Source organism: Capra hircus, chromosome 17 (genome assembly GCF_001704415.2).
Source record: "Capra hircus breed San Clemente chromosome 17, ASM170441v1, whole genome shotgun sequence".
Lineage (NCBI taxonomy): Eukaryota > Metazoa > Chordata > Mammalia > Artiodactyla > Bovidae > Capra > Capra hircus.
In genome coordinates, this window is record NC_030824.1 from 9,074,153 (window position 1) to 9,100,704 (window position 26,552).

General features: G+C 45.6%; 2 protein-coding genes and 1 long non-coding RNA gene across 8 annotated transcripts in view; 2 read left to right on the plus strand and 1 right to left on the minus strand.

Moving 5' to 3' along the window:
- TRAFD1 (TRAF-type zinc finger domain containing 1) lies at nucleotides 2,520-21,502 on the plus strand. Of its 2 annotated transcripts, XM_005691550.3 has the most exons (13): nucleotides 2,520-2,632; nucleotides 3,616-3,758; nucleotides 5,724-5,782; nucleotides 9,864-9,999; nucleotides 10,112-10,165; nucleotides 12,217-12,619; nucleotides 13,441-13,647; nucleotides 15,899-15,975; nucleotides 17,401-17,631; nucleotides 18,668-18,788; nucleotides 19,414-19,753; nucleotides 20,313-20,385; nucleotides 20,611-21,502. In XM_005691550.3, the coding sequence occupies exons 3-13, from the start codon at nucleotides 5,736-5,738 to the stop codon at nucleotides 20,668-20,670; spliced, it is 1,749 nt and encodes a 582-aa protein (XP_005691607.2). In that variant the 5' UTR covers nucleotides 2,520-2,632; nucleotides 3,616-3,758; nucleotides 5,724-5,735; the 3' UTR covers nucleotides 20,671-21,502. The 2 variants fall into 2 exon arrangements, with proteins under 2 accessions (XP_005691607.2, XP_005691606.2); XM_005691549.3 differs by lacking the exon at nucleotides 3,616-3,758.
- LOC108637851 lies at nucleotides 23,063-24,236 on the plus strand. Its single transcript, XR_001919371.1, has 2 exons — nucleotides 23,063-23,769; nucleotides 24,120-24,236. It is a non-coding gene; the product is annotated as an uncharacterized LOC108637851 (long non-coding RNA).
- The window catches only part of HECTD4 (HECT domain E3 ubiquitin protein ligase 4), a 167,455-nt gene continuing 164,995 nt past the window's right edge, over nucleotides 24,093-26,552 (minus strand). For 4 of the 5 annotated variants that reach the window (XM_018061154.1, XM_018061152.1, XM_018061153.1 and 1 more), the window contains exon 76: nucleotides 24,213-26,426. In XM_018061154.1, the coding sequence (XP_017916643.1) occupies nucleotides 26,290-26,426 (137 nt within the window). In that variant the 3' untranslated portion in view covers nucleotides 24,213-26,289. Of the gene's footprint in view, nucleotides 26,427-26,552 lie in introns of all 5 variants that reach the window. The other variant, XM_018061149.1, reaches the window with a different exon arrangement.

Here is a 26,552-nt window from a genome sequence, read left to right on the forward strand (position 1 = left end):
GAAGCCGGCTGCAATTCAGGAGCCGCAGGAAACATGGGTTCTATCCTTGGGTTGGGAAGATCCCTTGGAGGAGGGCATGGCATCCCACTCCAGAATTCTTGCCTGGAGAATCCCAAGGACAGAGGAGCCTGGCAGGCTACAGTCCCTAGGGTTACAAAGAGTTGGACATGACTGAAGGGACTTAGCACAGCACAGCACAGAATGACCCACAGAACTCAGGAAAGTGCTAACAACTACTGCTTGATTGTAAAGGATAGAGACCAGGAACGGCCAAATGAAGAGACACATAGGATGCAGCCTGAGGGACAACACACAGCTTTGGTGCCTTCTCCCTGTGGAGTCAGGGTGTGTCACGCTCCAGGCACACAATAGGTTCACCAATCCAGAAGCTCCCTCTAGCCTAAGTGCCAGAGTTCTTATTGAGATTTCATCACTAAAGGCAAGATAAATGAAATCACTGGTCACCTGACTGAACTCAGCCTCCAGACCCCTCCCCTCTCTGGAGGTGGAAAATTCCAATTCTCTAATAATGTGATTGGTCTTTCTGGGGATCAGCCCACCATTCTTTTTTTTTTTTTTTTTTCCCCAATATTTATTTGTTTAGGCTGGGCCAGGTCTTATTTGTAGCATGTGGGATCTAGTTCCCTGACCAGGAATTGAACCTGGGGCCCGTTGCATTGAGAGCATAAAGTCTTACCGACTCAACTACCAGGGAAGTCCCCAGCCCACCATTCTGAAGCTATCTAGGGGTTCACTTTGAGTCACCTCACTAGCATAACATAGGTGCTCCTATTTGCTCAGGAAATTCCAAGGTTTTTCTGTGCCAGGGACAAAAATCAGATACATTGTGTTCTTCATTATACCGCAGCAGTATCATAGTTATTGTCATTGCCATTGTGCCTCTCTTCCTGGCAAGCTTCTGGGAAGGCAGGGAGCTTGACATGTTGTTTGCCAGTAAAGCTCCAGGATCTCATCTGGGGCCTGGCACGTATGGTACCCTCTATAAATTTGCTGAGCGAATCAATGAGGCTGGTGCTGATGTAGTTGTGGACTTCAGGTATGGGTTATGGTGTATTCAAAAATAGCATTTGGGGGCTTCCTTGGTGGCTCAGTGGTAAAGAATCCTCCAGCCAATGCAGGAAACATGGGTTTAATCCCTGATCTGGGAAGATCCCATATGCTGCAGAGCAACTAAGCCTGTGCGCCACACCACACCTGTGGAGCCTGTGCTAGAGAGCCTGGGAACTGAAACTACTGGGCCCACGTGCCTAGAGCCCATGCTCAGCAACAAGGAGAAGTCCGGGCATTGCAGCTGCAACTAGACAGTAGCCCCCTGCTCTCCTCAACTAGAGAAAAGCCACGCAGCAATGGAGACCTAGCATAGCCATACAAAAATAAAAATTTTAAAAAGCATTTTGTAGCCGAAATGTCTATCCACAGGGAACTGGTTCAATAAACCATGGCACATCATAGAACGGAATGACTGCTGAAAAAGTGTAAAGACGTTTCAGATACAGGAGCTAAAAATGAATAGATCTTCAAGACTGAATGTGTAGTCTTACAAAAAAATAGTCAAGGTGCAGGACGATACAGAATGGTATGTTATCTTTAACATACAGTGAAAAGTGTTTAAATCCTAACTGTATAGCCTAGTGACCATTTACTAATTAGTACATGTGTTTACCACTTTGCAGATCAAGTTATAGAACACTTCCAGTACTTGGAAATCTTTTTCATATTTTCCTGCAGATCATACCCTCCAAATGGGAACCGTTATAGTAACTTCTCTCACCTTAGATTAATTTTGCCTGATTTTGAACTTTATATCTTGGGAATCACAGAGAATTTACGATCCATTTAAGTTAAGCATTCTATCCTGTTATAAATAAACAATGCTTTGTGACCTGCTTCTGCTTACCACTATGTCATAAATATCTTGCAATTATAATCTGCAAAAAAATAATTACTTTGAATTGCTATATTGTAAATAATATGTTCTCTTCTATATTCAACTATTTTATATGTATAATTCATGAGGGAGGAGGAATTCAGAGAATCTATTCAGGCGGAAAGTGGAGAATCTGAAACTGAAACCTGCCTGTCATGCACTCGCTCTTTCACTGTATAAAGCCAAGTGCTCAAATATGGGCAGAGCCTTGCAGATGTCTTGGCACGAGGGCATTATAATAGCAACAAGAATGACTAATAAGTATTAATGGCCCATGACAAGAGAACAAATGCCGTTAGTTATCTTGATATATAAGGAATATTAGTAATGTTTGTACAGAGTTTATTCATGCAAATATTATTGGCCCATGTCAGCAGGGTCTAGGCTCATAGCTCAGGTCTCTGCCGCTCCTTCCAGATGTGCAGGGGTTGGGACTCCTAGGAACACTCCCCCGCAGCCCTGCGGAGCCAATCGGCACGCAGAAGGAGGGGCTCTGAGAACGACACCAGTGCCGTCCAATGGACAGAGAATCGGGTCCGCTCCTGGCCAATGGGCGCGCTCCTCCGTGACGGTCGGAAGTGGTGAGGCGGCTTCGGGGGCCGTTGTTCAGCCGCGGTGGCTCACCGTAGAGGCTCAGTGTCGGCGACTTAGCGGATTTGCTTGGCGTCTCTCGTCTCGTCCCAGGTGAGAGAAGCGGTGGCCAGCGTCTGGGGAGCCTCCTGCGGGCTCCAGTTTTGGGAGGAGGCCGGCATCTCGAGGGTGGGCTTTTGTGGGCCCCTGGGATCGCGGGATTTCTCGTTAAAAAAAAGAAAGAAAGATGCCCGCGTCGCGGAGTCTGTCCTGGCCAGTGGGAAAGGCCGTCCTTGCTCCTCTTTAGCGGAGCCTCGACAGCTCCGGCGGTACCGCCCCTTCCAGGCCTTGGCCCCGCGGGGCTGGGAGTCGGCCGTAGTTCGGAGCGCACGGTGGGCACCGCGCCCCGGGCGGGGCGGGGCGGGGCCCGAGTCCAGAGCTGCCAACCTGAGAGGGGCCGCGGGTGGCCTGGCGTGGGCTGTCGGCGGACGGACCTGGTTCGAGGCCCGGACTCAGAACCGTGCAGCAGCTGTCTTCCCCGGATTTCCTCTTGCGTGGTCTCTGAAATGGGGGTGATGACTTTTTCACCTCGTCGGATTGTGGTCTGGATGAAAAGACTGTCCACGTAAAAGCGTTTAGCCATCAGTAGTGTTAGTTGTTCAGTCGTGCCCGCCTCTTTGCGACCCCATAGACTGCAGCCCATCAGGCCCCTATGTCCGTGGGATTCTCCAGGCAAGGATACTGGAGTGGGTTACCATTTCCTTCTCCAGGGCATCTGTCCAACACAGGGATCGAACCCAGCTCTCCCTGCAGTGCAGGCAGATTCTTTACCGCCTGAGCCATCAGTAAACAGCCGGTAAATGTCGATTACGATCGGCGAAGCTGGTGCCCTCTCCACTCCCCATCGGGGATCACCCCTCCCCCTCGGGAAACTGCCTCCTGGCGTGTGGGCCCTGCGGTGGTGTCCCCACCCACCTCGGGCACAAGGAAGTCCTTGGGAGTCCTGGCTTTCGCCTAAGAGGGGCTTCCTTCTAAGGTTTAAAAGAAACTTCCTCTACCAAAGCGCTTCCATGCATTCGCTCCTTCACTCCTCCCAGTGACCCTTTCTGCGTGAGGAATCCAAAGGCCCGGAGAGGTTAAAGCACACAGCTGCTGAACTGCAGAAGCGGAATTGACCCTCGGAGGGGACCAACTCCGAGCCCTGCGTGCCGCCCCAACCCTCCTGAAGCCAGAGAACCGGGTACTTGACTCTTCAGAGGCTCTGACCCTGGCTTTGGTGGGATGGAATACAGCATGCCTAGGATCAGTCAGACAGCCCTGAGAAAAGTTATCAGGCTTACCCCTTTGGGGAACATGATTTATTTTCATAGATAGGTGCTTCCTGTCACTAGTTTACATCACATCAGAGTGGATGTCGTTAATCTCCTCACTTCCTAGTTTAAAACTCTTCTGTGGTCTATCACTGAACCTGGAAAATAATCCAGTATTTTCTCTCCTGCAGGATAAAGGCTTGAATCATTCCCCCTTTTCATTATGCTCTTCCAGATCTACCTGTACTTTCTCTCATTGCCTGTTAGGCCCAGTGCCTGAGTGGGTTTTTCTCTGTTCCATCCTCTTATCTTCCTCTGCATGGATCCTTGTGCTTCAGGTCTTTTTTTTTTTTTTTTTAAATGTCATGTCCTCAGAAATGTCTTCCTTGACCACCCTTATCTAGAGTAGATTCCCTTCATTCAATCTCCATTTGTCTACTTAACTTTTAACATCAAAATACTTGTCAGTTTCTTTGCTTATTTTCCCCTATCACTCAATTGTTGTTGTGTTAGAGATTGGACAATATATTTTGTTATTTTGTATTGTTAGACTAGGGTACAAGTAGCACACGGTCTTAATTATGTGGAATGAAGGAGTAGGTGTTTTGAAAAGTGTTAGTTTGGAAAGGTGTAAACCATTCAAGAACCCTACTACGAGGCAGTATTTTAGACCATTTTTGCGTCACAGAAAGGGGTAATCTGAGTATTGTAAATACTGGTATTAAAGTTGCCCAAACTTTGCTTTCTGCGTTAACATCTTGTTTAGAAAGACGCAAAGACTTCATAGTGGCAAAATCTGGCAGACACTATTTCAGTGAAGTGATCAAAGTTAGCCTCATCTGTAATAATGACTGTTGACATCATGTGGTTTCTGATATAATGCCCTGAGATGAGCACAACATCACTTCTGTGGTATTTTTGTCAAAAATGTATTAAGCACAGGAAAACATCAAGTAAATTCAACTTAAAGGATATTCTACAACATAACTAGCCTAGATTTAACAGGGTCATGCAGGATGAAAGACTGAAGGAATTGCTGGCGGTCTAGTGGTTAGGGCTCCGTTCTTCCGCTGCAGGAGGCATGGGTTTGAGGGTTTGGTCCCTAGTTGGGGAACTAAGATCCTGCATGCTGCTCGGTCAAAAAAAAAAAAAAAGAATGACTGAAAAAATATCCCTGATCAAAGATGATTCAGGAGAAATAACAAATAAATGCAATATTGGACTCTGGATTGCATCCTGAACCCAAGGGTATTAGTGCATGATTTGTGACATTAACTGATTGTAGATTAGTTGTTAGTATTGTATTAGTGTTAGTTTCCTGCCCTTTGGTAATTTTACTATGGTTATTTATGATGTACTGGGTGAGAGATATGTGGGAATTCTTTGTGCTGTTTTTGCAAGTCAAATTACTTTTATTTTTTGTTGGTAATTGTTTCTGTTTGGCTGTTCTGGTTTTCACTGCTCTGTGGGCTTTGCTCTAGTTGGCAGAGAGCGGGGCTCCTCTTTGGTTGTGGTGTGTGGGCTTCTCACTGTGGTGGCTTCTCTTGTTGCTGTTCCCGGGCTGTAGAACACAAGCTCAGAACTTGTGGCACAAGGGCTTGATTGCTCGGCACATGGGAGCTTCCCAGACTGGGGATCGAACCCGTGTCTCCTACATTGGCAGGCGGATTCTTTACCACTGAGCCATCAGGGAAGCCCTGCAAGGCAAGTTATTTTAAAATGAAAATAATCAGACCCAAGTGTGTTAGGTATTAAGTGAAATGAACTGGCTTTGGTGACATTTTCTGTGCACTGGTTGTGTGTGTGTGTGTGTGTGTGTGTGTGTGTGTGTGTGTTCATTCTTAAAACAGAAATGAAATGGAAAGATCCTACTTCTTCCTTTGTTGTTTTTTTAGGAACAGCTCAAGATGGCTGAATTTCTAAATGACCAGGACACTCGACTGTGTGACAACTGGTAAGAAATCGAAGAAATATTATTGGAATGAGGACAGTTCTGTAAACAGTTGGTTTAGTAGTTGGCAGGTTAAAATTGGAGCCATATAACATGTCATGCAAATATATGGGATTAAAGTTTTTTTAAAACAATTTTAGATAAAATTGCCTGTCTTAGAAATTCCACAAGGTGATTGGTTTAGGTAGCACAGAGCAGTGACAAGACTGATGGGATGGAGATGAGAGTTAGGAGTCTGGTTCCTACTGTGAATTAGTTAATGACTTTTGGCAAGTCACTTGACTGCTTTGAATCCTCACTTTTCTGACCTATAGGTTCAGGAATTTGTTTTTCGTCTTCCTGAAAAATATCATGTGTTTTTTAAAGATAATAAAAATATAATGAAATGTTTGGACTAGAGCAGTGTTTTTCAAAGTGTATTGCAAGGACCTCCCTGAGTGGTTGCAGCGGCTGTCTTGAGGTTGAATGGGATCATGGGTTAGTGTGGACTTGGCTCTATGTGTACAGCAGAACAGCTCAGCTGTTTTTGTAAAGGATTTTACTGGAAGAATGTTCCATTGCTTTAAAAAAAACTTTAGTCAAAGTCTTTCAGCAGTTCCGCATGATTCCAGAACTGTTAGGAGAAGGACTGGGTGCAGACTTGAATGTCAAGCTTTCTTATATTCGTGTTTTTAACTGACAAGAGTGACAAGAAAGAGCAACTCCTTTTCTGCTGAAATGAAACTTAGGAGTGCAGCTTGTAATCAGCTGATTTTCTGGTTGGGCTTTCTCAAGAACTTGGCATTTTAGGGATATCCAAGTTCCCTTACTGACAGCAAAAGAAAAAAGCAAAGCAGAACTACCTGTGCTATATTTAACTTACCAAATTGTGGTAGAAGGAGAGGCTGTTGAAAGATGAGCCTGATAACATTTTTTCTTTCTTTCTTTTTTTTTTTTATTGCCTTTTGCTTTCTCCTCAACTTCTCGGCAGCATTAGGATACAATCAGAGCAACTGCTGGTCACAATATTCTTTCCCTGCATAAAATTAAGATTTTATTTCTGTGAGAATGTCTTGCCTTATAGGGTATTTTTTTGGTACTGTGTCACTGTCCCTTTCACCTTTAAAAAAAAACTATTTTAGCTCTGTTTAGGTTTTATGTATACAGTTTTTGATGCAAGTGTAATAATCAATTATACAAATAATCACAAGAAAACCTTGTGTTTTGAGAAAGAAACAGACATATTGGCTTTAACATCAATTAAGAGATTCTTATTTTTTCAGTCCACTACATTTTGAAGGAATCTCAAACCTAGGACAGTATATAAATGTCCCTATGCTAAGGGACTTTTTTTTAAAAAAAGAAAGGGTAAGTTAATGGAAAGCTAATGAAAACAAGGTTATTCAAAGCCAAAGCAATTTAAAGAAAAAAGACAGATTAGCATGGAAACCTGGCCAAGCCAGCACAATCCGCCCATCTAAGTAGCCCTGTATAAATTCCAGGTTTTAAAATTCTGTCTTTAGAGCCATATTCCTGTTGTTCCCTAAGAAAAGTTAAGGTGCTCATCAGAGTATGCGCTGTAGTTAAACCTCCTGGGCCAGGAAAAAGAATAGTTTGTTGTGATTGAAAGTGGTTGGTTTGTTTTTTTTTTTTGCATGTTACCTCTTTTCTTACTGTTTTGTCCGTTGATGGGAGAGTTTGAGTCTCAAAAACAGAAGCTTCAGTGTTAGAAAACTTTGACTTCTTATTTTTGCATGGTTCTGTGTCATTTGGAAGCTTGCTGGGGACTTTTCTGGAAACCTTGGAAAATAAAATTTCCATTTTTTGGAAACCTCGGAAAATGAAATTTCATCTCTAACTTGGCTAGTTCTTCCTTGGGGCTTTTAGCAGTTTTATCTAGAATTGAATGTGTTCTCATTTAAAACATCTTAATTTTATCTGTAGGTAGGAGGCAAGTATATTAGTATTTTGTCTCTCTTTAGAACTTTTGGTGGGACTACCTTGGCAGCTAAATTTAAAAAAAACCGTCAGGCAACCATTTTGTGTAATTATTGCAATTGTCTTTTATCTTCTTTCAAGGTTTCCCAAAAGGTGACATTGCAAATGCTCTGTGATCTTACCTGACTGCTGCTTTCGACTCTTGCTTCTTTATGTCATGGTCCTTAATATTTTTTAACCCTAAAGCTTTTAGTGGCATTATACATGTACAATGAATGCTCTGTGCCAGTACAGTGTCCTGAAGAGCCCTGTAAAATAAAGGCCAGACACTTACTTTCTTGACTTTGGCTGTTTAAAGAAAATTGTTGTCAAAATTACCAAAAAAGAATCTAGACTCTCAACACTGTAAGAGGTAATTGCTGGCTTTAATTTTTTGTGGCATCTGTGAACACAGGATTTGCAATCAGGATATGGCTTTGCTTCCTGCGCTCTGTCGGTATACAGTATTTAACTGTTGCCTTATAGTTGAGGTATTTTTAATGGTTTTCAGTTTTTTACCATTTTATGATACTAATGAAAATCTTCATAATCCCAAGAGTGGAATTACTGGTCTTTAACAAGTAATTTAATGACAGGGTCTTTGTTTTATTAAACGCACTTTAACTGTTAATGGTCCTAGAAATAGAAATGAAGTTTTAGACTGTTTAAAAGCAGTGGTTTTATACTACCACCAGCAATCTGTTAAGAGTACTAGTTTCATAGCATCTTTAATAGTAGGATTTAGTAATTTTGATATTTATTAGTTTAATAGATTTAGATGATAACTTTGATTTATAGCTCCTTCCACTATATATTTTAATAGTCTTCAGTTTTGAAAGACTTAAGCTGAATTAATTTAAAACTGACAATTTCCTTGGAAAGCTGGGAATTTTGGTAAAATAAGGAGACGTTAAGGGTGTCGAAGCGTTGGTAGTTTCCCTCTTATCCGTCTGAGTTTTCTTCCCATCTCTCACACTTGATTGTTACTCTGTGTCCCCTTCCAGTTTTGTTTTGAGAGCTGCCTCGATGACTAGGGTACGAGTGACATCAAGGTACATGCCTTGATGGTTCTACCTTTGGATGAAAATGAATTTTTATATATTTTTTTGGTGTCTTAGTCTTTCAGATTGGGAGTATGACTAGCTGGAGGCACACCTGTCATCCTACTTTGAAATGTTTCTTAGACTGTCTGAAGATGAAAACTATAAAAGAGAAACAATCTGCAGCTTGATGTGGGAGAAGGTCTCTGTAGTATTCAGCTTCAGGGGTGAAACAGGTTATTACAGATTTGTTGTGTAACTGTCTGTATTTATCCTGTTCAGTGTTTTGTTTTCTGAAAATTTATCCTAGGTGACATACTTACAGGTACATTCTTTTCATGTTTCCTTTAGTTAGACTGAAACTGGAGATTTCTAATGGTCATAACCGAATGAGTAAAAGGAAGGCCTTTGAATGTTATGTGCCTCTAGTTTGAGTGTATGTGTACTCTGGGGGAGGGGATTCAGGATTTCCTTTTGGTACATCTCTGCAGTAAAGTTTATACCAACCCAACCAGAGAGCTTGTTCCCAGTTCATGTCCAGCCTGCTTTGAAAGACATGTGAGACATAAAGGGGGCAGGATCCCTTCCCCACTGACTGTCCCAAAGCTGGCGTCTGCCCTTTTTGGTTTGACTTTAGTGGCATAAAATCTAATGTGATTAAAGGTAGCTGAGACTGAAAGTAAACGGTAGATATTGTGGGTTTTTTTTATTTATTAAAAAAAAATAATCTTAGAGTGGATCGTTGTGCTTTGGAGCATGGATGGTTTTGGAAAAGCCTAGCTCAGCTAGCTCCTCATGGCATCTGACCTCATGTTGTTGGTTGTGATGAACTCTGACGTCTAGAAAGTGAGGCTGAGCTTTTAGAGGTTGTGCACAGCACTGAGAACTCAGTGTTGCATGAAAGACTGAAAACCTCCAGGAGTTAATTCTTGGAAAGCAGGGGCAGTAACAGTCACAGAGCTTATTTGTTAGGTCCTCACTAAAGAGAAGTAATGGAGTCTGAAGATTGGACCAGACAGATTTCCCTGTGATTCCTCTGGGCATAGATATCAGTAATTCTTGCCTTTTTCTTTGATCTATTTCTGTAGCAAAAAAGAAATTCCTGTGTTTAACTTTACCATCCATGAGATCCACTGTCAAAGGAACATTGGTGTGTGTCCTGTCTGCAAGGAACCATTTCCCAAATCTGACATGGAGACGCACATGGCTACAGAACATTGTCAGGTGAACCACCATGCACTCAGATGTTCAGAAGCGGATTAGACTTGCTGTTGTGTAACAGCAAGTGAGCGTGTTGTCACAAAGCCCATTTACTCATTCTTGCTTCCTACCCTAGGTGACCTGCAAGTGTAACAAGAAGTTGGAGAAAAGGCAGCTAAAGAAGCACGAGGTTGGTTTCCCTGTACCGTGAAGGGAATCACCATGGGGCCAGTCCTGGGGAGATTACAGAGCCGCCTGCAGAGCAGAAAGCCAGGCTTGTGGAGTCTTTGTTCTCTGCCAGCGCCAGGCACACTGCCTCTCAAAGCCTGTTTGAGCCCACTTGAGACTTCGACTGTCTGCTGCCAGATCTGACTGCACGGCTGCTGTGCCTCAGGCTCAAGCCCCAGAGCCTTTGGAACCGAGTCCTTCCTGCTGGGGTTTGACTATTGGCAGGCTCACTGGGTTCTAAACCAAGCCTGGGATGGCCAGTGTGGTACAGCCTCTTAAGCACACAGCCTGCCTTCTTTCTTCTAACTCCATTTTGACTTCTTGATTGCTTGGGTGACATGCTATTTACACCCAAACAAATTCACAGTATTTGACAAGAGAGAACATAGTATCATTTGGTCTCCAGTCGAGATAAAATTGGGCATAGTTGGATAAGTGTGGTTTTTAAAATTAATTTTTGGCTGTGCTGAGTCTTTGTTGCTGCACTCCGGCTTTCTCTAGTTGTGGGGAGTGGGAGCTGCCCTCTTGTGGTGTGCAGGCTCCTCACTGCCGTGGCGTCTGTTTTGGAGCATAGACTCTAGGACGTGCCCGCTTCAGTAGTTGCGGCCCATGGGCTCAGTTGCCTTAAGGTACTTGGGATCTTCCTGGACCAGGGATTGAATCTGTGTCCTCTGCACTGGCAGGGCGATTCTCCACCACCTGACCACCAGGGAAGCCGTGTGTGTGTGTACGTGTGTGTGTGCGCGTGCGTGTGTGTGTGTATATGTGAAGTCACTCAGTCGTGACTTTGCAACCCCACGGACTGTAGCCCACCAGGCCCCTCTGTCCGTGGGATTCTCCAGGCAAGAATACTGGAGTGGGTTGCCATTTCCTTCTCCAGGGGATCTTCCCAACCCAGGAATCGAACCCAGGTCTCCCGAATTGCAGGCAGACGCTTTACTGTCTGAGCCACCAGGGAATTCCGTGTGTGTGTGTGTGTGTGTGTGTGTGTGTGTGTGTATTTTGAATGAACATAAACATATTCACCAATTAATAAATCCCAACACCTGTTTAGTTGGTGGTCATGCAGGAATGTGTATATATATGTAAAAACTCATTAAGGTATGTACTTATGATTTGTGCATTTCATTCTATGTACCTGAAAAAAGCTATTAAGTTATTAATTTATAATTTTCAAAGGTGAATTATAGTCAGTGTAGAAAACTTGGAAAATATAAAAACAACTACTTCAAGACCCCAAAGCTCAGAGATAAACATCTTATAAATAATTTGGCACTCTTTATTGCTTTTTCTAAGCATTTGACCTACATTTTATTAGGCTAGGGAAGTCCCTTTGTTGATGATTCTTGATTTATTTGGTTAGTTTAAAGGTAATATTGGGACTTTCCTGGTGGTCCAGTGGCTAAGACTCCACTCCCAATGTAGGGTGCCCAGGTTCGATCCCTGGTCAGGGAACTAGATCCCATATGTAGCAACTAAAGATCCTGTGTGTGGCAACAAAGACCTGGTGTAGCCAAATAAATAAATGAATAAATAAATATTTTAAAGAACAACAACAAAAAAAGCCAGTGCTACATACAAATGTGCAGATTAGAAAAGTCAGGGTCTTTTTAAAGGACAATCACTTTTCCTCGTTGCCAGGTACTTAAATCAGAGTACTAAGGGGAAATTGGTCTGGGGGAGCTTTGACAAGCATACGGGAATTGCTCTGCTTTTGCTGTTTGCCCCTGGACTTTGCTGGCTGATTTTGGGTTCCTGTGTAACGTGTACACGAGATGACGATAGGGTGGCTGTAAGTAGTGAATAGTTTCCTCATAAGATTTTGTTTCCCTTTGTAGAATCTGGTGGCAGGACAAAGAGGGAAGCTGTGACTCTTAAATACATAGAAAACCATGGCAGGCAAAGCTAGGGCTGGAAGAGAATATTTTTGTAAATACTTTTTGCTTTCCTTGCCCTATGCAACAGCATGACCTCTCTTAGGAATATTAACTGCCTCATTATTCTGTTTTACAGGAGACTGAGTGTCCTCTACGGCTTGCCCTTTGCCAGCACTGTGATCTGGAACTTTCTGTTCTCAAACTGAAGGACCATGAAGATTACTGTGGTGCCCGGACGGAGTTATGTGGCACCTGTGGGCGCAATGTCCTGGTGAAAGATCTGAAGACTCACCCTGAAGTGTGTGGGAGAGATGTGGAGGAGAAGAGAGTCGAGGCTGCCATGCCACCTAATGCGTATGATGAATCTTGGGGTCCAGATGGGATCTGGATTGCGTCCCAGCTCAGACAGATTGAGGCTCTGGACTCACCCATGAGGCTCCCTCGAAGGCCCCTGAGAGCCTTTGAATCAGACCTTTTCCAAAGTAGAACCACCAACCAAAGGAGCATGACAGCCCAGTTTCCAATTCAGAATAATCTATGTGAGTTGTGTCTGGGAGTAGAAACCTGGAATGGTATCAGGATCTGGGCAAATGGGAACAGGGCTTTGGAACCAGATAGATCTTAATTATAGAAACCTGACTGTAACATGAGGAAGAATACTTAACTTTCCTATAGAACCTCTTTGCTATTGGATTATTGTTGGGTGACAGTGCTGTTCATAGCTGACATTACTGAGTGTACCCTTGTGTGCCTAAAGGCATTTACAGAGTGCTTTACTTGGGTTAATTCATTTAGTTCTCGCAACAGTTTTCTGAACGTAGGTAAGTGGTAGAGCTGGGGTTTGAATTCAGGCTGTCTGACCTCATGCTTTAAACCGTTCTGCTGTCATGCAGAAAGTGTGTTAGTCACTGAGTTGTGTCCGACTTTTTGTGATCCCATGGACTGTAGCCCACCGGTTCCTTGGTCCATGGGATTTTCCAGGCAAGAATACTGGAGTTGGGTTGCCATGCCCTTTTCCAGGGGATCTTCCCGACCCAGGGATTGAACCCTGGTCTCCCACATTACAGGCGGACTTTTTACTGCCTGAATAGAAAATACATGTAAAATGCTTAGCACAGTGCCTGTTTCATAGTTACAGCTTATTTATACTAACTAATAAAACAATTAGAATAATAATTGAGCCTTTTATCATGGCAGTCTTAATGTTTGGATTCCTGTGAGCACTGTAGGGCTGGGCCTCTTTTGTTCCTGCACAGATTCCTGAAAACCTTGAATATTTGCTAGGCCTGGACTTGAACTAAGGGATGGGAGCATCTAACATTTCTTAAATACTAGTTGTTGTTTCTTTTTCCCCCCTCAGTGGAAGAACAAGAAAGGCAGGAAAGGAATAGAAGCCGGCAGACCCCCAAAGAACGTGGTGAAGACAGTGCAAATTTGGACTTCATGTTGGCCCTCAGTCTGCAGAATGAAGGCCAGGCCCCCACCTTGGCAGAGCAGGACCTCTGGAGGGTCATATATGAGGCAGACCAGTCCCGTGAAGGTCCCAGCACGCTGAATGACATCAGGGGTGTGTTTGTTTATTCTGCACTAGCCTCTGTCTCTATGTCACATTCATATAAGATTGCAAGTTTTTCATGAGATAGAATTTGTTTTTTTAATTTCATTTATTTGCTTTTCTCAACTCTCTTTTTAAAAAATTGTCAAGAATAGTAAGTACAGCGACTATCTATTAATATATGCCCCTCATTTATATTCATCAATTTTAGTATTTCCACTTATCTTTATATTTCTTTCCCCCTGAGCCATTTGAGAATAAGTTGCTGACATAACATTTTATCCCTAAATGGTCATAAGATGTATTTCTTTAGAACAAGGGCATTCTCCTATGTGAACACAATACAAATATCACTTTCAGGAAAGTCCCTTACTTATACATAGTGTCCTTGAGAGCTTTTTAATTTTGTTTTGAAATCCAGGATTATGCATTATACATTTAGTTCTTTCTAGGTTCTTTTAGTCTGGCTTCCTACCCTCTTGCTCTTTTTAAAGAACGTATCTGGTTGTGGCTGTGCTGGGTCTTTGCTGCCGCGTGTGGGCTTTCTCTGGTTGCAGCGAGCAGGGGCGACTGTGGTGGTGGCGTGTGGGCGTCTCTCAGTGGGAGCTGCTCTTGCTGTGGTGCATGGGCCTCAGTAGTTGTGGCGCACGGGTTTACTTGCTCAGCGGCATGTGGGATCTTCCTGGACCGGGGATCAAACCTGTCTCCCCTGTACTGGTGGGTGAATTCTCAGTCACTGTGCCACTAGGGAAGCGCCCCTCCTCCTCTTTCCTTTCTTTCGGCATTTTTGAGGAGTCCAGGCCTGCTGTTTTGTAGACTCCTCTTTTCTCAATGAAGATGTGTCTGATTCTTTTCCCACGTGTAAGTTCATGTTACAGTTTTGGCAGGAGTGCCATACCGGCCATGCTGTGTCTTTCTCAAGACGTCAGTCTGTCCTGTGTGTCAGAGTGGAGTCTGTCAGATACATCCACTGTGCAGGTAGCCTTTTTGCTTCGTATTAGCTGTGTGTAGGGTGCTGTTTCTAGATTGCCGGGGGACAGGATACTCATAGTCCTATCCAGCAGTTTTAGAATTCATTGATGTTTCTTGCGTGAATCCAGTGTTATTATGGCAGGTGTAAAATGGTGATTTTTATGTTTCCTCTGGTCTTTATTTATTAGTTGTCCTTCGTCTGTAGAGAACTTTGGTCCCTCACCCCCATTTAAAACCGGTTCTTTTTTTTTTTTTAGTATCATTGGATTCAAACTAAGTTTTTAAAAATAAAAGTTGGATTATCAGCAGTGAATCACCCTTTGGGTCTCTTGTTTAGAGAACATTATGTTTGAGAAAGGCATGTCATATTTAAAATGCTCAACTTATAAGATTTTAGAGACCTGAAAATTAGGCAGCTCTCAGTTGTGGTTTTTCTTCATGTCACTGTAAGCCATTTGAGACAGTAGGATTAACTTTGAACATTTTGTTGATTTAGAATAGGAATTGGTCCTGGATCCAGATATTTAAGTTTGAGTCTTTCTTTTTCTTTGGCCAAGCTGCATGGCGTGTGAGATCTTAGTTCCCCAACCAGGGCTCGGACCTGAGGATTTAGATTGGTGAAGAAAGGAACATTTTAATAGCGCAGTTGTGACAAATGAAGACTCTGGATTCAGTGTCGTTTACTTTCTCCTTTCTTGCTCATTTCTTAGATTGCCTTATTGACTTTGTTCTTTGTTTGCATGTTTCATTCACGCAGGATCCTGCGTGAATGAATGGTTTGGAATTTATATTCTCTTGTAGTTCTTGTAGTAGTTGCCCTGGAAATTTCAACATACTTATTTAACTTAGTAAAGTCTAAATTTAGTCCACCTCCTCACACTTCTCTTGGTTGACACAGTAAGCTTAGAATGTGGATCATCCCTTTATGACTTAAACGCCACTGATGGATGTTAGTGTTCTCTGTTGCTTTCCTTTTAACACCCTGATGTAGAGTTTTCTTGTTTATATACTCATATTTATCATTTTGTGTATTATGTGTTCACCATTTTCTTTGCTCACCCTTGCTTCCTTGTTTCTTTAAATTTCCTTTTAGGATACATTTCTTCCTGAGGTACATTCTTTATAAGTTCTACTGCAAGTATCTGTTGATTATAAAGACTGTTTGGGTCTGAAAATATATTTTGTCTTCATATTTAATAGTTTTAAGGAAATCAAATTTTCCTGTCGACCCCTCCTAAGGGGTATAAAAGGTTGTGGTTTTCACTTTGAGTCTGTGTGGCCTGATACCTAGGTGCAGTTGACGAGACCATGTTGCCTTGTGAATTTTGTGAGGAGCTCTACCCAGAGGAACTGCTGATTGACCATCAGGTGGGTTGTGAGTTCCTTGAGGGCTTTAAGCTTTAAGGAAGAACGTGTGCAGGCCATATTGGTGTTACAGAACATGTGAAATCTTGAGCAAACTGATATAACTCTTGTGATGAGAGGAGCAATTGTGTTTTTTCTTTTTCTTTTTTTTAGTATTTTGGTTTTTTGGCCCGTGCTGCACAGCATGTGGGATCTTAGTTCCCCAACTAGGGAATGAACGGCACCCTTGGCCACTAGTGAAAGCATGGAGTCCTAACTACTGAACTGCCAGGGAAAATCCAGTAGTAATTGTGTGTGCCTCACATGTGGGTGTGAGAATTCGGCCTCATTCTCTCTGGGCAAAGTAACATTCATGCCAGCAGGCCTAGTTGCTGCCTCCAGTCTGTGGAGATACTGTACATTTCTTGAGACCATCTTGTAATCAGCTCTCATCTCATGCCATGTTTGATTTACAGGAGCCCTGCTGAAGTCCCTGCAGTTCCTGGGAGGGCTAGGGGTCTGTTTTGCACTTTACTTTTTCTGCCTGGACATGTGTGGCCTTTTACCCATCTCCTTAACACACCCAGCCACACAGACCCCTCGCTCACACACTTGGTTCAGACACGACTCTCAGGAAAGTATCCTGGGGAGTGCTCTGAAAGCTAGGCCAGAGGGCCCATCAGTGTGCTCCCCAGACGTCCTGCGCCCATCTCTCTCTCAGCCCGTCACCCTCACCCTGTAGGGTGGCCTGCTGACCCCGTTGGTCGGTACCACTAGGTGGAGTTCCTAGAGGACAGGTTCTGGGTTTTCTTGGTTTCTGAATCTCTTAATACGTGGTGTATGAAAGCTGTCAGGTAGTTTTTGAATGACTGAAAGTTCCTGTGCTATTTAGGAAGGATTAGAGAATAGCCTTTGTGCTGGAAGAGTGGCTCCGATGCGGGAGGGAGCGCCTTTCCCTCTCAACCTTCTTACTCTGATTTGGTTTGACCTAGTCTGGTACTTCCACGGCTAGTAAGTGGTCCCTGTGCTCTGGGTGGAACACGCATTCCCCTATGTGTGGAACAATACAGCATTTGAATACATCTAGTATATGGTTTGGGAGCAACATAAGAAAATCCATTCACAGGGATAACAAAGAATATATGGGCCTCTCTTACTGTATGTCTGTGGAAAGAATCTTGAAGCTTTTCAAATTAATTTAGAGAAAATAATCACATAAAAACACACTTAAAAAAATTAAAACAGTACAGAAATGTTTAAAGTAAAAGCAGAGTGAGTGTTTCATATGTGTTCTCCTGACCCTTTTTAGTCCTTTTCCCAAATATTAATAAGCATTATGAAAATGTTGTGACTTCCTGAAAATATTTTTGGAATTTAGTTTGTTCCTTAACTTCTGTTTTTGTTTTTTTTTCCCCTTTGTTTTGTTTTAACCTGTGTTTTTTGAGACAGACAAGCTGTAACCCTTCATGTGCCTTACCTCCGCTCAGTGTGGGCAGTACTTCCCCCCAAGGGGTGGAGGACCCTGATGTTATCTTCCAGAAGCTGATGCGACAGTCTGCAAGTGACCAGTTTGAGTCTTTGATGGGCTTCAGCAGCTCTCCTCCCGTGGAGGAAAGCGTTGTCATCCCGTGTGAATTCTGTGGGGTCCAGCTGGAAGAGGAGGTGCTGTTCCATCACCAGGTGAGAGTCCCCGAAGAGCCGGGCACTTGTCTTGTCCCCTTCATCCTGTGGGAGTGAACCTGAGGCCTTCAGAGCCGAGAAGGCCTCTCTGGCCTTGAAGTTGCATGCATACCTGATCTGGCTACTGGCCGTGTCCTCTTTTGTGAGCTGAGGTACACAGTAGCTCCGGCCTTTGGACTTTCCCTGCCTTCTGGCAGTGGAAACCGTTGTATCACGAGCTGCAGCTGCGGGAGCCAGGTAAGCAGGTATGGAGGGCTTGCCAGAGAGTTTAGAGGAGTCCCCCTCAGGTCCCTAACAGTTTCTGCTCTTGACCATGTGTGTTCTTCCTGTTGGGGCAGCATTTGTATCTTGGCATTCCAGGAATCTGGAAGCTGATTCTAACTTTGCCCTAATGGTTGACCTCCAATGGGTCCCAGCCCCTCACAGGGGATGCCTGTGAATGAGGGAATTAGACTGGATGATCTGAAGTCCTCTTTCAGCTTTCCCAGTCTGGGATTCCAGTGTCTTAGTGGAAGATATGTTTTCTGCCCAGTCTTGTTTGTTATGGGAGTGAACACTGAAGGTATTTCAGAGGCGTTTGTGTAATTGATGCCACAGAGCTGTTGCTAGAACACCACACGTTTCATTTCTGAAGTCACACTTATGCCTTTGGGTCAAGCAGTAGATAAGTTAACTGCTATTGTCCCCTAGAGGAGACCACAAAATAAGCAGTGGTGCCAGCATTCCGTGGTCACAGTGTAGGCAGACCTTCCTGGGCTCCCAGGATCCGCCTTCCTTCATCCCTGCGCAGATCAGAGTGCCTCCTGATCTCCCTGATCAGGCAGTGCTAGTAGGAGCGACTGCTCTGTTCCAGATCGCTTCCTCTTGCTCCCAGGCCCTTCCTCTCGGTGGTTGTCAAAGTCATCCTGTCCCATCGACACCACCCTGCCACCCTCCTACCCACCAAAGGGTGTTTTCCGCCAGCCCGGTGTTCCTTTCCTCCCAGTGCTTCATCTCATAGGAATGACTGGGTACTAATTCTGGTTTTTCTTGTCAGGACCAGTGTGACCAACGCCCAGCCACAGCAAACAACCACGTGTCGGAGGGAATCCCTAGCCAGGATCTCCAGCCTCGAGAGACCTCATCAGAACTGCCCAAGAGGCGTGTCCGACACCAGGGTATGGGCCAGGGCTGTGCCAGGGCTGCACTTCTCATCAGCTACTCTAACGGGGTTTACCTGCACCCTGAATTAGCAAGCTCAGTACAAGTTCACTGAGGACTCCCTTGGGGCTAGTTGTGGTCCCGGGTCAGACTCGGCTGCTTTGGGGACAGCCATGAGATATGCTTAGCATCAATGCTTACTCAGCTGCCGGTCCCTGTCAGTACACTTAGTGGATGACTGGGAGGTAATTTTCACACCTTACCGTGGCTGCCCTGGGCCCCTGCTTCTAGTTGAAGTATGCTCACCTAGAGTAGGGTGATCAAAATTATCCTCAGTATTCTTATAGTCTTGAGACTAGGCAAGTAAACTGTTTTTGAAACCCAGTCACTATTAGAAACCCAAAGCCAGTTAGAAGTGATTTGTCAAAGTTTGCTTATGCACTGCTGTTGACTAGTTGGTGAGGACTTAGGTGGTAAGTGTACAGTGTGGGTTAATATTCTCAACCCCGTCCTGCAGACACGGGTCTCAGTATCCTTTAGGGACGAGGCAGACATCTTTTACCCAGGATCTTTTGTTCTTGCCCCAAATCCAGCACTAAGAGCAGCCTTTCCCCTGAAGCTGGTGCTCTTTTCTGTTCTCAGGAGACTTGTCTTCTGGTTACATGGATGATCTCAAGCAGGAAACGGCTAAAGGGCCTGCCTACCCTATCCCCTCTAGCCGACCCCCTAACAATACGACAGTTCCTCCTAACCGCCTGTCAGCGTCCACATCAGGCCCCAGGCCTGGGTGCCAGCCAAGCCCTCCTCGTGCTCTGAAGCTCAACAACTTAGACAGCCAGGGTGTCCGGGGGCGCAGTCGAAACAGCCATAACGGGGCTCTGGCTCCTGGCCACGTCCCAGCGGCTTACCCTGCTCGGAGTCTCTACCCAGAAAACCTTGTGCCCTCTTTCCCCCGTGGGCCTTCAGGGAGATACGGAGCAAGGTAAGAAACATTGCTTGGGAGGAGAGCTTGGGGGTAACTCAGGAGAATGGAAGCGTGGATTTTGCTTGTGTCGTGGCCTGATTCATAATGTCCTTTTGCTCGCTGTGGTTTTTTATTTATTTTCGGCTGTGCTGGGTCTTCATTGCTGCACAGGCGTTTCTCTAGTTGCAGTGAGCAGGAGCCATTCTCTGGCTGCGGTGCATGGGCTTCTCACTGCAGTGGCGTCTCGTTAAAGGAGCACAAGCTCTAGGAGCGCAGGCTGCAGTGGTTGTGGTGCATGGGCTCAGTAGTTGTGTCTCCCGGGCTTGGTAGTTGTGGTGCACTGGCTTAGTTGCTCTGAGGCATGTGGGATCTTCCTGGACCAGGGATAGAACCCGCGTCTTCCTGCATTGGTAGGCGACTTCCACAGAGCCACCCAGAAAGTCCCTTTGTGGTTTTTATTCATTAGTTTTATCTTTTGGAGAGCTGCTTTAGTCTGTCTCCAGCTGTTTCTGTCCTGAGTTTCCTGACTTTGGCTCAGGGGCATCTCAGGAATGAGTTTCCAATCCTTTTCTTTCAGCGGTAGGAGTGAAGGTGGCAGGAACCCCCGGGTCACCCCCACAGCTGCCAGCTACCGCAGCAGAACTGCAAAGGTGAGAGGGGTCCAGCCCGTAAAGCTCAGTGAGGACTCCGGGGGGTGGGCTGGTGTGGTCCTTGAAGTCAGAGAAGCTGCTGGGCCTCAGGCTGATGGCAGCTGAAGGACCCCTCTCTGGCTCTTGAGGAGGTGGCTTCATAGAAGCCTGGCATTCTGGCGCTCTTCAGGAGGATCGTCCTTCTTTCTTTCTACGTAAACCTTGTTTTGTTCTGTTGTCCATCAGGCAAAACCCCCCAAGCAGCAGGGAGCTGGGGATGCAGAGGAGGAAGAAGAGGAGGAGTAACAAGTGTCCACAGAGAACTCGCGCGCTGGCTCCATCTTCTCCGCACGACTTGTCACGGTGCAGCCCTGCCCCTTGGGCTCTGTGGGCAGGGGCGACCTTTCAGATTTTAACGTTTTCTAGGTTATGGCCATTTTGTGTCTTTTGAGATTGTGCTGTGGGAGTTTGGGGGTTTGAGGGAGGGTTGGCAGGGAGGCTGTTGAGAATGTTTCAGCTTTAGCTGCTGCCTTTGACAGCACAGAAATGTACGTTAGGGCCCTTCGCCCCACCAGGGCTTCATCTTTTCACAAACTGTCACCGTCGCTTCATGGTGCTGTGGGGTCCTGGTGGGAAAGAGGGAAGGTTCTGGAAAGCTGGTCCCACCAGTGAGGTGATGCTCTTCCTGTGCTGGCCTGATTTGGGACCTTGGGGGTAACGTCTCGTGTGTCCTGCCCATCCCCACTCTAGAATTTGGACTCTGGGGTGCGTGGAGGAGCTTTGGTAAAGTGTTCAGGCCAGTTGTAGTATGTGTTAGGAACAAGGCTTTTGGAGATGAGTTTCAGGTGAGTGGACTACGGGCTTTGTTTTAATCTGCTTCTTTGGCATCTGGCATCACTGCCTTCTGTTTCTGAGGGGAGCACGGCTTCTTTGTCTTCACTGCCTTCTGATGGAGAAGGCCAGGGGCTCCCTGTGCCCTCCAGAGCCATGCTGGGTTCTGCCTTAATCAGGACTGAAGCCTAAACTCGTGGTTAGCTCTGAAAACCAAGAATCAGAGCCCCCTCCCCTCTTTTTATTTTACTATTACTGTTACTATTAACATTCTTGTAATAGAAATAAACTTTGTACTTGGAGTTCAGCTGAGTCGTGTGGTTCCTTCTGCTCCGCACTCTTTGGAGAGTGCAGGCAAACCAGGGCGCCTGGAGTCAGCTCTGCCAAACGAGGGAAGGCGCGCCTTCTCAGAGAGGGCCAGTCAAGATGCGGCTTTTCTGCCTCCTCAGAGTTAGGGGAAACTGACAGGTGGCTGCAGCTCTGGGCTGACTGGGGAGGGCTGGGGGCCACCCCCAAACAAAGGGGAGGGCAGGTTCCTCAAAAGCCTCAGTTCCGAGACTTGCTGAGCCTTAGCAAAATTATCCATCACCCCCTGGCACCTCATACTGTGCACCAGAACATCTAGCACTGTGGTCATTTTGACCTCATTTGTTTTCCTCTCAACAACCTAGTAGGAGTGGGAAAAGTAGGAAGAATTGCTCCAGTTTCACATGTGGAAACGGGTGACTTGTATAAGGCTATGCCGCTATTAATTCGTGGCAGCCAGGACTCATCTGGATCTGAGTTATATCGAGAAAAAGAAAAAGGAGGACCTCCCTGGCGGTTCAGTGGTTAGGGGTTGTGGGTTCCATCCCTGGTCTGGGAACTAAGACCCTGCAAGTCGTGTAGCGTGGCCAAAATAAATAATTTTTTAAAAAGGTTATTCCCATATAGCTTTCTGGTCTGCCGTTACCATGAGGTTTTGATATGGTAGTCTGCATATATACGAGACTATTTTAAGTTGCTTGATATCTTAATTTCAAATGCGTTTTCTATGTCCTGCATTTGTACTTTCCTTCATACTTGCTGGTTTCGAAATTCCATTTGTTCATGGATGGTTTTCTACCCTTACTGTAGGTTTGCCTTTGCCGGTGAGCTTTCCCATTCATCATTTGCTGTTTTCTGGTTTTGCCCTTTTCCAGCTAGAGACGTTCTTTTAGCATGTTATAAGGCTGGGTTAGTAGTGCTGAATTCTCTGAGCTTTTGCCTGTCTGTAAAGCTTTCAATTTCTCCACCAAATCTGAACGAGAACCTTTCTGGGTAGAGTATTCTTGGTTGTAGGTCTTCCCCCTTTTCTTCCTGCAGTGGAAGCCCGGAGTCTTCACTGCTGGACCCCTAGGGAAGTTTGGTGCCGTGTTTCTACTGGATTTACACCTAGGAGTGGACTTGCTGGTCTCAGAGGAGGAACCAGAACAACTAAAGCGGGTGTAGGGTCCATTCCCCCCGCAGTGCACGAGAGTTCTCTTGGTTCCACGTCTTCCCCAACCATGGTGCTGTCTTTCTAGCCCTCTTGCTGGTGGTGCAGTATGCTCATTGTGATTTTAATTTGCATTCCCCTGATATAAATAATGAGACTGGATATGTTCTCATCGTTGGATGGTGTAATTCTGAATATATTCGAGACAACTTTTTAAAAAGGAAATGGCCTCCACCATCCTGGCCAGCTGAAACTGCAATACTTTGGCCACCATATGCAAAGAACTGACTCATTTGAAAAGACCCTGATGCTGGGAAAGATTGGAGGTAGGAGGAGAAGGGGATGACAGAGGATGAGATGGTTGGATGGCATCACCAACTCAATGGACATGAGTTTGAGTAAACTCTGGGAGTTGGTGATAGACAGGGAGGCCTGGCGTGCTGCAGTCCACGGGGTCGTAAAGAGTCAGACACGACTGAGTGGCTGAACTGAACTGATCCGGCCAGCAGGAGAATCCTAGATGTGACAACGGAGGTGTCTTACTCTCTAGCTTCGTGTGTCTGATAGTCTTCTCTCTGCTGTGAGTGGCTGTTTTTTGCTGTTTTTAGCACCCTGAAGCAACAAACTGAAGAAAGGAAAGTTGCTTGTTCCTTGTCCAATAGGGTTCTTAATCTTTGTATAATAAATATGTAGAACACAACCACTGTGAGCATTTATTGAGTTCAAAGAAGGTGGAGTCAAGAGAATGAGAATTAAGTGGGTCTAGTAGTCTCCTGAATGCAGACCAGAGAGCAAGTATGTATATGTGCGTGTGTGTGTAGGGGGTGCGTGTGTGTGTAGGGGGTGTGTGGTGTGGCGGGGAGTATGTGTGTGATGGACACGGGACAAGAAGGCAGAGCATTGATCTTGGATGGTAGTTCTGAGCTAAGTCTTTCCCTCTTCCCTGCATTTTCCTTTTGCACAAAGTAGTTCTAAACCCACTGCCTGTGCCCAAAGGAGGACATGTGGTCTAAGAGGGGCCCAGACTCTTCCAGTGCAACTGTCCACTTGAGGAAAATCCTCACACCAGATGAGAGTATAACCAGCTCCAGGACAAGGAGTGGGCAAGACCTGCAGGGGTAGGTTTACCTTTGACCTTGGATTTCCATCCCTTCGATCAGACTTCCTATATGAAAACCAGAGAGACTTCCCTGGTGGTCCACTGGTTAAGATTTCATCTTCCAATGCAGGAAGTGCAGGTTCCATCCCTGGTTGGAGAGCTAAGATCCCACATGCCAAAAACCAAAACATAGAAAAAATATTGTGACAAATTCAATAAAGACTTTATAAAAAGGTCCACATCAAAAAAAAAGCCCACAGATTTAAGGGGTCGAGTCGGGGAGCAACAGGTCGTTTATAAGCATAATGAGTTAAGAATCACACCAAGTGCAAAGAGACCATAATAATTAGAAACACTTTTAATTTCTAGCCTCTTGGTGACCCTCAAGCATCAGAGCCATTCAAGGATGTTGGCCTTTTTGAATGTTCTCAGCAAGAGTAGATGACCACACAACTCTCAAGGTAAATAAAAATTAGATGAAGGTTATTTATTGGTGTGACTTTTCCTGTCATGAGCTTCCTTTACACAGCAGTGGTGTAAATAGCATCAAATTGAATGAAAAGTTTGTTAGATGCAACCATAAATAATTATAATAAATATACATCAAGTAACTTTACAGCACACATTTTTTAGGGCCAAGGTTTGGATCTGTCTGGACCTTAATGTGTTCTCTGGGAGAAGCAGTCATGTTAGCAGCAGATACCTTACTCACAGCTGTCATCTAGTCAAGAGATGGGCCAACAAAAGCTTCCTCTTGGGGAGGTAGCTGACCATTCAGAGTCCATTCAAGGGATGGGAAGGATTGGGGGGTGGAGGGACAAAGATTTAAAAATACAGGGAGGAAAAACCACTTTTAGTAAATCTAAAGGCTCTTTCATTATGCAGAAATGAAATAAGAGGATCCTTGTTGTCAGGACTATGTCCTGGTGAGACCCCCCCCAGTCAAGGGTGCTATTGCCCCCGGGAGGCAGTGGCCGACCGTGTTCCTTCCAATCAGGGAAACTGCTGGCAGGCATCTCCAGACGTGACTGATCCTGCATCAAATGTAACTGATGCGACTGGAACAATTCATCCAGGTTTATCCTTTCCTTAGGTCAGGGAATCATTTCTAAAATGGTCCTTAATGCATTTCCTAAGAACAGGGAGGCGGTGGATGCTAATGCCTTTAACTCTAAAATCCATACCTTTCCAACAGGCCAGGGCCACAGCCGAGAAAGGAAGAGCAAATCCTGTCTCTCACCAGCATTCACACTCCAAAGCCTTCTAGACAGCACTCACGCAGAACTTCCAATATTCACAATATTTTACAATAAATACAGTGATGTGATTTTGCATGAACTGGCAAGGTCCAAAAATGACAGGGTCCAACAGGATGGTGTATGCTGCTCTCGAACAAAGTACCACTGGACAAGAGACCTACTAGGGCACAGATGCGCTGGGGCTGCGGCAGCTCAGCCCTGGTACACACTCACGTGGGGAAAGGAGAGGGTGCAGGGTGGGCCTGCCCAGAGGGCCGGAAGGACCCTGGTGTCTCCATCTGGACTTGAAGGTCTTAATCACTGAAGTAGACCCCAAATGGAGCAGAGCACCTCAGACAGCTCTTTTGAAAATGGGGTGTGGCCTTTCTGCTGCTCTTCACATCACAAAACACCGTAGTGAGGAAGGGCCGTTTCTGAGGACAGAAGGGGTCCGGTGGGGTAGGGGGGCAGGCCAGAGTCATGTGCTTTCATGTTCAGAGTCCCGGAAAAATGCCCCCACTTGAGCTCTGTCCCTTCAGCTCCCGGGCTCCTCTCAGCTCCTGAGCTGAGATGTACCTGGCCTGACTCTGTGAACTAAAGTCAGGAGGTATCCCTTCAGTTGTCCGCTCCTAAGCGGCACTCAGTGGGAGCCTGTCAGACTGGGTCCAGGAGAGTCGGAGAGCAGAGGGTTGTCTGGGTGGGAAAGGAAGGGCAAACCACGGTGGGCTTTTCCTTAGAAAAACCCAGACCGTAGACAAGAGTCTACAGCCGGAAGATCAACACACAAAACTCCCTATGTGTGTCTCCTATGTTTGGGTCACTGGCCCAACCATTTCAAGTTGGAAGGAGGCCTGCAGGAGCCATGTCTGGCAGAAACGCCAGCTCGAGGTGGAAGGCAGGGCTGGCCACAGACTTGTCTGTGGAGACGCGAACAGGGTGCTCTGCGGGCTGAGAGCATCTCACTACCAGCTTCCTGCTGGGCGGTTCTGTGACGTAGCATCAGAACCTGGTGGCCACGAAGGAAAATGTCCAGGAAGATCAAATGAGACACGAGCTGTCTGGGAACTAAACTATCCTACAAACATACCACAAACAGGTAGCAAAAGAACCAACCCATCACGAAACGTACAAATACATAAGGTTAAGTCTTCCAGGATGCCCTGGAGTGTGGACAAAAGTTTGGAAAAGCAAAATGTCGCCAACTCCTCACGCAGGGCCCCAGAGGGGTGTGCCCGCAGCAGCAGGCTTCCCAAGCCGGTAGAGCAAAGCCTCGGTGACAGCCTAACTTTGGCTTCCTCTCCTCAGCCACTCAGGGGGTCTTCGCGGTAGTGAATGGCACAACGTAGTTTCTCCAGCATGATTTCCAGCGAGGAGTACTGGGGAAGCTTGATCATGAACATGCAGGTCTCCACTCGGATGTAGCGAGAATCTGGGGAACCTACAGGAGAGACCAGCGTTAGAGCGAGGACCCCAGGGGCCCTAGCGGGCCCCTCCGCCTCCAGGTTTGCTTCTCTGGGCAGCTCTTAAGACAACCCCAAGGCCCAGTTATCGGCGGGGGGCGGGT